Here is a 13,761-nt window from a genome sequence, read left to right on the forward strand (position 1 = left end):
AACACCACACCACAGCTCATGGCAACGCCGGATTCTAAACCCACTGAGCGAGGCCAGGGATCGAACCCGCAACCTCATGGTTCCTAGTCGGATTTGTTAACCACTGAGCCATGATGGGAACTCCCAGATGTCATTTCTTACTAAAGCAGATAAATATAACCTCTGGCAACTGGTACACAGCTACTGATCTGGAAAATGCTTTTATTCTCTGTCCAATAAGCTGAGAATACCAGAAGCAGTTGGCAAGGAACTTGATCATCTGTCGCCCAACGGGAAAACACGCTGGTCTACTATTCTAATGACATGCAAATAGAACCCAGTGAAGAGGAAGTGACAACTACTCTAGCATGTTAATATGGTGTATGCATGCCAGAAGGTGGGAGGTAAGTCCCTTGAAAATACAGAGATCTGGAATCTCTGATGATTGGGAGTTTGAGTGTGTATATAATAGGCTATTCCTTCCAAAATTAGGCACACATTGCTGTATCTCATATCCCCTATCAGACGTTTGGGAGGCCTTCCTGGGTTTTGGAATCGATATAATCACATCGGAATGTGTAGTTCTGATCCATTTACTGCTGAAATAAAAGGCTAGGCCAAGGCTAGGGCCTAAACCAAGAGAAGCCCCCCAGCCAGTGGACCCAGTGGTGCTCCAAGTGTCTACGGCAGACCAACAGGCTGAGCAGAGCCAGTACTGGGAACTGACTGGAGAGTCAGAATGATGGCTATGCTTCAAAAAGTAACCAACTCTCTTCCTTCTAAAAAAAATATCTCCTGGTCTGTGACTGAGTCTTGGAGTCACTCAAATGCCTGCTCATGGGGGCATTAAGAACCAGTTTATAGAGGGGGCCATTCTCCATCACCAACTACGAGTAGAATGCATATGACCAGGGCTGAGCAGCCCTGAAGGCAAGAAGTTGTCTGTTTATGGGCTTTGTCATACTTCTCAACCAAGGCCTTCTGCTGAAAAGAGAAAACGACAACAACCAAGAGCTCACACTTATGGAAGACCTAACACGTGACAAGAAACATTCTGGGTATTTAACCTTCCTAACAACCCCACGAGTAGATACGATTATGCTCTGTGCTTTACAGATGAGGAAATCAAGGCACGGGAAGATTGAGAAATTTGCTTAAAGTTCTTAACTATAGCTATACAGAGAAAGCTCTCAATAAATCTGTATTAACTTCATGAATAAGACATCCTTCAAGGCAGAACAAAGGCTCAGATCAGAAGAAAAGGAGTTTGCATCGTGGCTCTGCAGGTTATGAGCCTGACTAGTATCCATGAGGACGAAGGTTCAATCCCTGGCCTCGATCAGTGGGTTAAGGATCTGGTGTTGCTGTGAGCTGTGGTTGCAGATGTGGCTCGGATCTGGTGTTGCTGTGGTGTAGGCTGGCAGCTATAGCTCCAATTCGATCCCTAGCCTGGGAACGTCCACATGCTGCGGCCCTAAAAAGCAGGAAAAAAGAAAAAAAGAACAGAAATCCTCCCTTCCGACTCAAACTGGATGTGTCCAGAGTAACGAGAACCGATGACGACGATGATGAGGATTTCAATGGCAGTACCCACAGCATGGAGTGACACGTTTATCACTCAAGGCCATGCCACTGGTCAGGGTGGTGGTCACTCTAAAATACGAAGGCTGGCCGACAGACAGGGGTAGGTCTAGATTTGAGGAAGCCATACTAGACTTTTCTAGCTGGAGTGGTATTTGTGATTACTACGCATGTGGTTCTATTAGCTTTTACTGTTTACTGAAACTTTAATCATGTCTGCAAAGTCCCTTTGCCATGCGAGGTTAAAAAAAAATAAAACAGGAGTTCCTGTCGTGGCTCAGTGGTTAATGAATCCGACCAGGAACCATGAGGTTGGGGGTTCGATCCCTGGCCATGCTCAGTGGGTTAAGGATCCGGCGTTACTGTGAGCTGTGGTGTGGGTTGCAGATGCGGCTCAGACCCGGCGTGGCTGTGGCTCTGGCGTAGGCTGGTGGCTACAGCTCTGATTCGACCCCTAGCCTGGGAATCTCCATATGCCGTGGGAGCAGCTCAAGAAATGGCAAAAAGACAAAAAATAACTCCCAAAAAACCAAACAAACATAGGTTCTGGGGATTAGGGCAAGGCTACCTTTGACGATCATTTTCTTTTGCCCAACAGAGTCTGCCCTCTGGCCTCCAAAGATTCATATCCATCCCACATTCACCTCATCCAAGGACCCCAAAGATCTCATCCATTATAACACCACTCAAATTTTATCATCTAAATTAGGTATAGATGAGACTCTGGATATGATCAACCCTAGAACACACTTTCTCTCCATCTGTGGGACCAAGAAACTAAAGAAACAAATTATCTGTTCCTAAAATACAATGATGGGACAGGCAAAAGACAGTACTGGGCACATGTCCTTACGTTTCCGATCTGAGAATAGTCCTCTGCGGCTCTTGGTTTCACTCTGAATAATCCTTCTTTTCCCAAGAAAGGAAGCACATGCTTGTAGCTGAGGAGTTTTGAATCAGCCTGTTCCATGCTTGTAGAATTCTAGGGGTCTGACAGGCTTCTTTCATCTTGCACCATCTCTTGCAGCCCAACCTGGCGGGGTTTCTAATGATGTGAAATTCTCAAGGACTAAGTGCTGTCACAGGGAGTCATTCCACTCAGTCATGAAGCCCATTCACAGAAACTTCCCAGGAAAACCCATCTCTATGTCTGGCTTCTGCTTAGATGGCTAAGAGATGATGCCCGAGTTTCCTGGAGGCTCCCTGCTTAGACTGAGGGGATCTTTGAGTCACTCTCAATCTCTTCAAAGAACCTTTGTGTGACTGAATACTCTGATCATCTCAATACAGCCTTGGTTTTTTTTCTCTAGAGCATGCTTTTCCTGACAGTTGATCTCTTAATTTTAAGGTCTCTTATCATCTAGATCGGATGAGAATTTCAGAAACAAACAAGCCTCTTCCTTTTTGTTAGTAGCTCTTCCTTCAACCCATCTCTTTCCACTTGCATTTTCCACTCCTTAACACTGCGCGTGGAAATCCAAGGTCAATGTCCAATCTCGTGATTTACCAGTTCTGCTTTCTGCAAAACTGCAGGACACAAGTCGGCCTAGCGCTCTGCCCTATATGACAAGAATTCCCTTTCCTCTACTTTCATGAACATGTTCTTGGAATTCCCCTCACGGCTCAGCGGTTAATGAACCCGACTAGGATCCATGAGGATGCGGGTTTGATCTCTGGCCTCGCTCCGTGGGTTAAGGATCCAGCGTTGCTGTGAGCTGTAGTGTAGTTGGCAGACGCGGCTCAGATCTGGCGCGGCTGTGGCTGTGGTGCAGGCCAGCAGCTGCGGCTCCGCTCCCTACTTGGGAACTTCCACATGCTGTGGGTGCAGCCCTTAAAAACAAAATAAAAACAACAAAAAAGAACACGTTCTTCATTTTCTTTGAGTCTTCACCAAACAGTGACTTCAATGTCCATATTTCTAACAACAGTTTGTTTATGGTGATTAAGTATTCTCTAAAACAATCCAGGCTTTGCCCATAATTTTCCTCACTTACTTCTGAGCCCCTCAATGGTGTTGCTTTTTTTTTTTGGCCGCCCCATAGCATATGTAGTTCCAGGGCCAGGGGTCAGATCTAAGACGCAGTTGTGACCTAACAGTGCAGCTGCAGCAACACCCCCTTAACCCACCGAGCCAGGCTGGGGATCCAGCCTGTGTCCCAGAGCTCCAGAGTGGTTGGTGACCCCATTACGCCACCGGGGGAACTCCCCAATGGTGGCTTCTAATGTCTATGTTTCTGCTAATGGTCTGCTCAAGGCAATCTACGTGTTTCTCTATCGTGCCTCTCAGAATTCTTCCAGCTTCTACCCATTGCTCAATTCCAAACCCATTTTCACATTTTAAGGTATTTGTTAGAGCAGCCCTCCACTTCTGGTACCACAATTTGTCATCTATCGCTGCTATAACAAACTACCACAAACTTATTAGCTAAAGGTAATATAAATTTATTATTTTACAGTTCTGTAGGTCAGAAGTCCAGCATGGACCTCACCAGACTAAAATCAAGGTGCTGGCAGGCCGGGTCACCTACTGGAGGCTCTAGGAGAGAATCTATCTGCTGCTCATTGGGGCTGGCAGAGAATTCCGTTCTTTGAGGTTGCAGGACTGAGGTCCCCACTTTCTTTCTTTAAAAAAAATTTTTTTTTCCTTTATTTATTCAATGTTCTTCTTTCTTTCTCTCTTTCCTTTCTTTTTAGGGCTGAACCTGTAGCATATGGAAATTCCCAGGCTAGGGGTCGAATCAGAGCTGCAGCTGCCGGCGTACACCACAGCCATGGTAACATGGGATCCGAGCCAAGTATGCGATCTATGCTGCAGCTCGCAGCAATGGCAGATCCTTAACCCACTGAGTGAGGCCAGGGATTGAACCCGCATCCTCATGGATACTAGTCAGGTTCTTAACCCACTGAACCACAACGGGAACTTCTGTCCCCATTTTCTTGGTATCTGTAAATGCAAGGTTATTCTCTACTTCTGGTGGCTTTCACATTCCTTGGCTCATGGCCTTCTTCCTCTATTTTCTTTCTTTCTCTCTCTCTTCCTTCTTTCCCTCCCTCCCTCCTTCCTTTCTTGCCTCAGGTGCAGCATATGGAAATTCCCAGGCTAGGGGTCCAATCAGAGCTGCAGCTGCCAGCCTATGTCAGCAACAAGGGATTCAAGCTGCATCTGTGATCTACACCACAGCTTGTGGCAACGCCAGATCCTTAACCGACTGAGCGAGGCCAGGGATGAAGCCGCAGCCTTATGGATACTAGTCAGGTTCTTAACCCACGGAGTCACAACAGGAATTCCCTCCTCCTCTATTTTCAAACCCAGCAATGGAAGGCAGAGTTCTTCTCATGTCTCTCTGACTCTCTGCCCATCACTCCATCTTTGCCCTGAGAAAAGCTCTCTCTGCTTTCAAGAGTCACATGATTAGACTGGGTTTACCAGGTAACTCAAGGTCCAGAACCTTAATCACATTTGGAAAGTCTCTTTTGCCATGAAAGGTAATATATACATTCACAGGTTTATAAGTTTCAGAGATGAGGACATGGGACATCTTTGGGGAACATTATTCTGCCTACGAAGCTCATGGTAAAGGGCAAAGTCAGGGAGCCATTTGCCAAGGTTCAAATTCTTGCTATATCAGTTATTACCTGGGTGACCATGCTAACTTGGGCTCTCTGTGCCTCAGCTGTGTCACGTGTGAAATGAGGGTAACGGTTCCTACCTGTGGAGGAGACTTGGAGACTGTTTACTGATGCAAATAGCCCCTTCCTGTTTCATTTTCTTGGTCACAAACCCACTCCTCACCCTTCAAATTTAAGCTGGACATAAAATCAGTCATCTAGGGACTACATACGGTGTCTGCCTTGGAGCCAGGTTGTGGCCGTGTAACTCAGTCTGGAGCAACAGGATATGAGCAAAAATAATATATATAATTTCTGCATACTTAAACCTTAAAAGGAGTTTTCTTGCAGCGCAATGTGTTAAGGATCTAGTGTCGTCACTGCAGTGGCTTGGGTTGCGCTGTGGTGTGGGTTCGATCTCTGGCCCTGGAACTTGCACATGCTGCAAGCAAGGCAAAATAAAAAAAAAACCAAACAACTTAGAGATAAGTTGCCTGCCTGGCAACTTGTCTCTGTCTCTCTCTCTTTTTTTTTTTTTTGCTTTTTAGGGCCACACCCGTGGCATATGGAGGTTCCCAGGCTAGCAGTCGAATCAGAGCTGTAGCCGCTGGCCTACACCACGGACGCAGCAACACCAGATCCTTAACCCACTGAGCGGGGCCCGGGATTGAACCTGCACCCTCAAGGATACTAGTCAGATTTGCTTCTGCTGCGCGACAAAGGGAACGCCTATCTCTCTCCTTTTCCATGGGCTGGACTGCAAACGTGGCTGTAACCTAGTCACAACCATGCAGATGAGAAGACCGCCTTAGAGAATGGTGAAGCGATGCAATAAAGAAACCTGGGTCTTGGACCTCATGGGACAGATCTGCCCCATCTGCCTGGCAGGGCTGGATTATCACGCAAGAGAGAAACAGCCTTTATTATTATACAGTTAAAGTATTTAATAAGTAAGTATCTGTAAAGTGCCTAGCCACCTAGGGAGTGCCATACAGCAAAGGTTCTTTTCATTGACTGCATTATTGTGCATTTAGAGGTTGTAATTCCACTTAATGGATCAGGCCACCGGTGTCTTACATAAAACAGATATATAAGTGAGAGTAGTGCAATATAATCAATTATTATTTACATAAACAACAAGGAGAAGAGGAACCAAGAGTTGCTGAATTCATATGTGCCAGGCATTTACTACGTTACATTTGACCCTGGAAACAGTTCAAAGAGGCTGCAGAGATGAGGAAACAGAGGCTCACAGGTTAGGTTCCTTCCTTTAGATCATTCTACACTAGGGTAGTTTGAGAACGCGTTTTTTCTACAATATTCACTGCCCCTTCTGCCCCAAAGGCAGCCTAAACAGGGAAGCTGAAAAACCAGTCACTGAGGCCCCTGAATTACATTACTCACATGGATGTTCGGTACTTGATGTCATCTTTTTCAGCCAGCTCTTCACAAGTGAGACCGTTGTGCTCTTTCCAGAGTCCCTGACACTTCCTACAGGTTTCCTGTAGGGATAAAGGAGAGAGCAAAGACAGCTCCTGTGAGCAGACACCATATGAGTTTCCCTTCAACAACAGGAATACCAAACAAGCTCCACTTGGTTTGAATTCTTCCAGAGGATCTCCTTCCCTTTCAGCTGGGATATTTATTTTTTTGGCTGCATCTGCAGCACACGGAAGCTCCCGCCAGGGATCAAACCCAAGCCTCTGCAACGACCTGAGCCATTACAGTGGATCCTTAACCACTGCACCAAACTGGGACCTGCCAGCTGGGATATTCCTTTCTTTCTTTTTTTTTAAGGGCCACACCTGCAGCATATGGAAGTTCCTGGGTTAGGGCTACACTACAGCCGTGCCAGATCGGAGCTGTATCTGCGACCTACCCCACAGCTCAAGGCAACGCTGGTTCCTTAATCCACTGAGCAAGGCCAAGGATCAAACTTGTGTCCTCATGGATATACTAGTTGGGTTCATTAACCACTGAGCCACGACGGGAACTCCACCAGCTGGGATATTTCTTTTCTTTTCTTTTTTTTTTTTTGTCTTGCCTTTTTGCCATTTTTTGGGCCGCTCCCGAGGCATATGGAGGTTCCCAGGCTAGGGGTCCAATCAGAGCTGTAGCCAACAGCCTACGCCAGAGCCACAGCAACGCGGGATCCGAGCCACATCTGCAACCTACACCATAGCTCAGGGCAACGCCGGATCATTAACCCACAGAGCAAGGGCAGGGATCGAACCCGCAACCTCATGGTTCCTAGTCGGATTCGTTAACCACTGCGCCACGACGGGAACTCCCAATATTGGGTTTTTTAAAATAAAATACTGTGAGCTGCTTAAGGGCTGGTTCTGCCCAGTGTTCCAGGGTTGGTCTGGCATGCGGCACTTCGGCTGAGTTGAGCTGAAGAATGGTCTAGAGTATGCTTACCCGGGGTCCTTAAGGGAGACACTGCCTTGGTCATCCTTCACCCAAAAACGGGGACATCATTCCCCACAGCGCAATGTCATTTATAAACTTAAGTTTAAAAGATCACTACTTCTTCTTCTAGGCTCCTTCACAGTTTATGAAATATTTTCACATGTGCCAGAAACCATCTCAGATCAGTAACAACAATGTAAAGAAATATTAATCCAATTTAGGGGGTTCCTGTTGTGGCTCAGCAGGTTAAGGACCCGCCGTCTCTGTGAGGATGCGGGTTCGATCTCTGGTTTTGCTCAGTGGATAAGAATCTGGTGTTGCCACAAGGTGTGGTGGAGGCTGCAGAGGTGGCTCAGATCCAGTGTTGCCGTGGCGGAGGCTTCAGCAGTAGTTCCAATTTGACCCCTAGCCTGGGAACTTCCATATGCTGCAGGTGCGGCCACTTAAAAAAAGGGAAGACAAGGAAACATTAATCCAAGGTAATTTCCATCAATGGAAATCACAACTCTAATATATACAATGAAGGAAAAAATGATGCTGTCGGCTTTGTTTGGTCTGGGGGAACAATGAAGGCTTGAGGAAGCGGAGCCCGAGATCAGAAAGATGACTCAAAGAAAGCAAAAGGAGAACAGCACTCCAGACAGAGGACTAGTAAGGCAGAGACGGCGGCAAACGAGGCCGGGCAAGTCTGGCTCCTGCGGCTGGACTGCAGACAGGGAGAACAGGCCTGGAGAGGCCCAGTGGAGCCAGTCCGCGTGAGGCCTCGTAGGCTGTGCTATGGGTTTGACCTTTACCCTAAGAGTGCTGGGGAGGTATTGAAAGGCGTCAAGCATGGAAGTAACACGAGCAGGTGTGTGATTTTAAAAGATGATTCTGTACGGAGAACAGGGTGGAGGGAGGAAAGCGTGTAAGACACTAGAAAGCTATTAAAATCATTCAGGAGAGGCCTTGATTAGGAGGTAGGTGAGGTCATGACAGAAAGTTGGCTGATGTAAGAGAAATTTCGGAAGTAAAACTGACTGGCTTGGTGACGTCCTGCCTTTGGGAGTGAGGAAAGAGCTGTCGACCTGACACTTTGGTTTCTGGTTTGTGTAACCCAAGATAATCGCCACACGGAAGTTCTCGCCGTGGCACAGTGCGTTAAGAATCTGCCTGTAGGAGTTCCCACTGTAGCTCAGTGGGTTAAGAACCTGACATAGTGTCTGTGAGGATGTTAGTTTGATCCCTGGCCCTGCTCAGTGGATGAAGGATTTGGCGTTGCTGCAAACTGTGGAGTAGATCCAGTATTGCTGTGGCTGTGGCATAAGCCTGGAGCTGCAGCTCTGATTCAAATCCTAGCCTAGGGAGTTCCCGTCGTGGCGCAGTGGTTAACGAATCCGACTAGGAACCATGAGCTTGCGGGTTCGGTCCCTGCCCTTGCTCAGTGGGTTAATGATCCGGCGTTGCCGTGAGCTGTGGTGTAGGTTGCAGACGCGGCTTGGATCCTGCGTTGCTGTGGCTCTGGCGTAGGCCAGTGGCTACAGCTCTGATTGGACCCCTAGCCTGGGAACCTCCATATGTCGCGGGAGCGGCCCAAAGAAATAGCAAAAAGACAAAAAAAACAAACAAAAAACCCCCGACAAATCCTAGCCTAGATACTTCCATATGCCACAAGTGAGGCCATGTTGGGAAAAAAAAAAAGAAAAAAAGAATTCTACTGTAGTGGCTCCGGTAGCTGCAGAGTTGAGCTGGATACCTGGCCTGGCACACTGGGTTAAAGGATCCAGTGTTGCAGTAGCTAAAACAGAGGTCGAAGCTGTGGCTTGGATTCATTCTCTGGCCTGGGAACTTCCACATGTCACAGGCGTGGCCATTAAAAACCCTAGTGATATGGATGGAGCTTGGGAACAGTGGAACAGGCGTGGCTTGGGAGGAGGGAGAGCAGGTGTTAAGATCCTGAGGTTGATCTGGGCAGTAAGACACAGGGGCCTGTGGGACACAGGGAAGACGTCGGGCCGAAAGCGGAAGATGTTTAGAATCACCTCCTGTCTCTACACTCGTATCACAGATGAACTGGTCAGAGAGTCTAGAATAAATGCCATTGCTTCCAAGGGATATGACCATCTTTGGCCCCCTACTTACATCTCTGTCAGCAAACAGAAACGAAATCAGTAGTGACTTCATTATTGCACACCAAAATGTAAAGCAGCATAAAACCCATTTTTAAAAGACCCTGGGGAGTTCCCGTCGTGGCGCAGTGGTTAACAAATCCGACTAGGAACCATGAGGTTGCGAGTTCGGTCCCTGCCCTTGCTCAGTGGGTTAACGATCCGGCGTTGCCGTGAGCTGTGGTGTAGGTCACAGACACAGCTCGGATCCCGCGTTGCTGTGGCTCTGGCGTAGGCCGGCGGCTACAGCTCCGATTCGACCCCTAGCCTGGGAACTCCATATGCCGCGAGAGCGGCCCAATAAATGGCAAAAAGACAAAAAAAAAAAAAAAAAAAAAAAGATCCTGGGCCTGACTATTCTGGGAAACTGGAGGAGAAACAGCAGCTGGAGAATAGATGAGCTGGTATCTACATCCTAACCTTCAAAACAATACGAACCTAGCCACCTACAAAGAATAACAGCTTGACAACAATGCATGGCATTTAGAGCGGCCTTTTCAGCATGCCTGGTTACCCAGTTATTAATTCATGGGACCCTCCCCACAAGGGAAAAACCCATTTTCTAGGTGAGGCGCTGGTCTACGACAGCAAGATGACCTGGCCACACTTAGTCAGCCCTGAGGGGCCACCACGAAGCCATCACCAAGAAGCTACTGCTCGCTTCCAACATCAAAGCAGCTCGCCTGTAGGTCCACGTGTGGATTTTCAGCCAGGCACGTCTCACTGAAGGGCCTAGGGTCCCACAGAAAAACACGGAAATGTCTTTTGAAGAGACTAGCTACTTGGAAACTGAAACCCACAATTAAAATAAGGCAAGCAAATAGCACGTGGAGCTTTCTCTGCTGTCTCTTTACAAGGTACCCTCTCTTCTAAGCTGCGCATTTGACTAAACTGTAATTCTCTCCTTTCAACAACAGCCAGGCTTTGCTCCTGGATGCAACAAATGCTTAAATAATTAGGCAGAAGAAATGTTCCTGAACGTTTCTACCACGAAGACAATCACGTCCTTCAGAGGAAGGTTAATGAGAAAGTACCGGCACCATGTCGGAAGGCCGAGTACAGTTCCGACCTGGAACTCCACAACGTGAGGACAGGCACGTCCTGGCTACCAAAGCTAACGTGAGATGCTCTCCGCCGCCTGGGCGCACTTTCGGAGCAGAAGGAAACGGCTGAACTCATCCGCATCCCAAACACACCAAGACGACAGCGCCTTCCTTCTCGCTGGGGAAGGCGTGCGCACACTGGCCAACTCACGAGGGAGCAGCCCGCGGTGGGTGCTCTTGCTAAGACTAGAGAGACTGCCAGTTAGGTTTTATGTTGCCCTTCAGTCCTCAAGATGCCTCAAGGTCTTCTGACTATTCATTAAGGTCTTCACCTCGCACTACAGAGAGAGCACTCGGCAGCTTCCCGTTTTATCGGTAAGGCAGAAGAGCAAGTTTGGTTTCAGATGACCCTGCCAGGGAGCTGCCACCTCTTCACAGAAACGGCCGACACTGTCCAGCCATCATCTACACACAGCAGGGCTTCCTGCTGCTGGCAAAGGAGCAAGACGACGAAGCCCCGGGTCCAAGTGACCAGACTCCGCACTCTGAGCTCACCAGCCCTCTAGGCCGGCTCTGAAGCTGCCTGGTTCCTGTGTACCCTCTACCTTCTCTGCTTGACTTCTAGCCTTGTCTCAGAAGTGGAAACGAGGAGAAACTGCTCACTTCTTCTTCTTTTTTGGTCTGTTTAGGGCCACACTCGTGGCATATGGAGGTTCCCAGGCTAGGGGTCCAATTGGAGCTACAGCTGCCAGCTGACACCACAGCCACAGCAACACAGGCTCCGAGATGCTTCTGTGACCTACACCACAGCTCACGGCGATGCCGGATCCTTAACCTGCTGGGCAAGGACAGGGATCAAACCTGCACCATCATGGATACTAGTTAGATTTGTTTCTGCTGAGCCACGATGGGAACCCCTGCTCACTTATTTCTGAACGGTTCCTTCAGCGAAACTTCTAAACTCACTCTCTGGGGGAAAGAAGTTGTTGGCTTAAGATAAGGGGCATGGGCTTTGGCCAATTCAAATCACATCTCTGAAATTCCACCTCTCTGCTTTGAGATTTCAGGTACTCAAAGAACGGTGGGGCTCTTAAGTAAAAGATGTGGCCTGGGCACCTGACCATTCACAAATGCTCATTAGCAAACTCTAGAAGCCACAGGGCTGTTGGCATTCAGGCCACATGCATCTTTTGGTTGTCAAAATAACTGGTTCTCCCCACCTCAAGTCCCACATGACTTACAGATGCTGGCTGTATCCAGAAAGAGTCCAACTTTAAGATAGGAAAACAGACAATGAGACAGACGCTGGAACTCTTAGGAATTGATAAAGCTTGGGAAAGTCAAAGCTCAGGCAGCATCAGTGGGCTTTCCTTCCTTTAATTAAGGGAATCTGAGAACTTCTACCCCCCCCCCCCGCCCCCCGCCACCTTTTTAAATGGCTGTACTCAGGGCATGTGGAAGTTCCTGGGCTGGGGTCGAGTCAGAGCTGCACCTGAGGCCTATGCCACAGCCATAGCAACACAGGAACTGAGTCGCGTTGGTGACCTAAGCTGCAGCTTGTGGCAATGCCGAATCCTTAACCCACTGAACAAGGCTGGATAGAAGCTGCATCTTCATAGAGACCACGTCAGGTCCTTAACCCCCTGGGCCACAACGGGAACTCCTGAGAACTTCAATTTTCTCTAGGGTCAGCATGCTGAGGAAGTCAGATATGTGAGCAAACCAAGAAGAGCACAGTGGAGCTGAGGCTAATAGTATACACACACACACACACACACACACACACGAGCACAAGAGAGACAGGGGCTGCGCCAGACAAAGATCCTTTGAGGAGGTGGCGTCTTCTTAGGATTGACTAAAACCAGTATCAGGAGTAAAGAGAACATCGGGCAACCAACACAGTCCTCCTCGTATCTGGATCAGCATCTCTCTGTGAAGTGCCTTTCCCAGCGACATCAGCCATTAAAGTATATAAAAGGTAGAGCCAGACTCTCAACCAACATTTCAGCAATGAAAACTATTCAATGAGTTAATATTTTAATGAGCACAAAAGGTTTTCATATTAAATAAAATCATTACCCTTTAAAAATTTCTATATTTAATGTATGTTTTGAAATGTATGTTACAACAGTAGCATAGACACATAATTATAAATATATACATATTCTGGGGGAAATTCTGCTTTATATATATTTATTTTTTGTCTTTTAGGGCAGCACCCACGACATAAAGAAGTTCCCAGGCTAGGGGTCGAATTGGAGCTGCAGCTGCCAGCCCATGCCACAGCCACGCCACGCCAGATCTGATCCTGTCTGTGACCTACACCACAGCTCACGGCAATGCCGGATCCTTAACCCACTGAGCGAGACCAGGGCTCAAACTTGCGTCCTCACAGATACTAGTAGGGTTCATTACTGCTGGGCCATAATGGGAACTGCTGTACATGTTCTTGTTCCACACAGAGAGCTATCATAAAGCTGTGCATCTACTACTCTAGCCACGAGAACCTCACGGAAGGGATGTGGACGGGGCAGCTACCTGCCTGGGCTCGTGTTTCCAAATCGTCTGATGGACTGAAGAGGCTGAGACTAGAGGCAGGAAGACAGTTAAGCGGCAGTGGGGAGTCTACGGGGCTGGGTTGGGGGAATCATGGACTCGGATCATGTGATACAGGAGGAGGTGCAGATTTGAATGAGGGTGGGCGGCAGAGGTGAGAACATAAGTTTAATTTCAGAAGAGCTTATTTATTCACTCATACATTTGCTGAATTTCTATCATTTGCTGAGGGCTGAATGAGATACTAAGGATACAGCAAGAAGCAAGTTAGACTCAATGTCTAGTTTCTTGGAGTTTATGTTCTGGTGAAGAAAACAGATATTTAACAAGTAGGAGATATAGCTACCATTGACAGGAACATTTCGGCGGCAAAGCACTGAGTTCTGTAAAACCGCCCAGGGATCAGGAAAGACTTTTTTGAGGCTGTGAAGTTG

General features: G+C 47.8%; 1 protein-coding gene across 3 annotated transcripts in view; it reads right to left on the minus strand.

The window, feature by feature from the left end:
* Positions 1 to 13,761, minus strand: part of RNF216 (ring finger protein 216) — a 171,012-nt gene that overhangs the window by 23,799 nt on the left and 133,452 nt on the right. For all 3 annotated transcript variants that reach the window (XM_021086051.1, XM_021086050.1, XM_021086049.1), the window contains exon 14: positions 6,574 to 6,671. In XM_021086051.1, coding sequence (XP_020941710.1) covers positions 6,574 to 6,671 — 98 coding nt within the window. The remainder of the gene's footprint in view (positions 1 to 6,573; positions 6,672 to 13,761) is intronic.

Source organism: Sus scrofa, chromosome 3 (genome assembly GCF_000003025.6).
Source record: "Sus scrofa isolate TJ Tabasco breed Duroc chromosome 3, Sscrofa11.1, whole genome shotgun sequence".
Lineage (NCBI taxonomy): Eukaryota > Metazoa > Chordata > Mammalia > Artiodactyla > Suidae > Sus > Sus scrofa.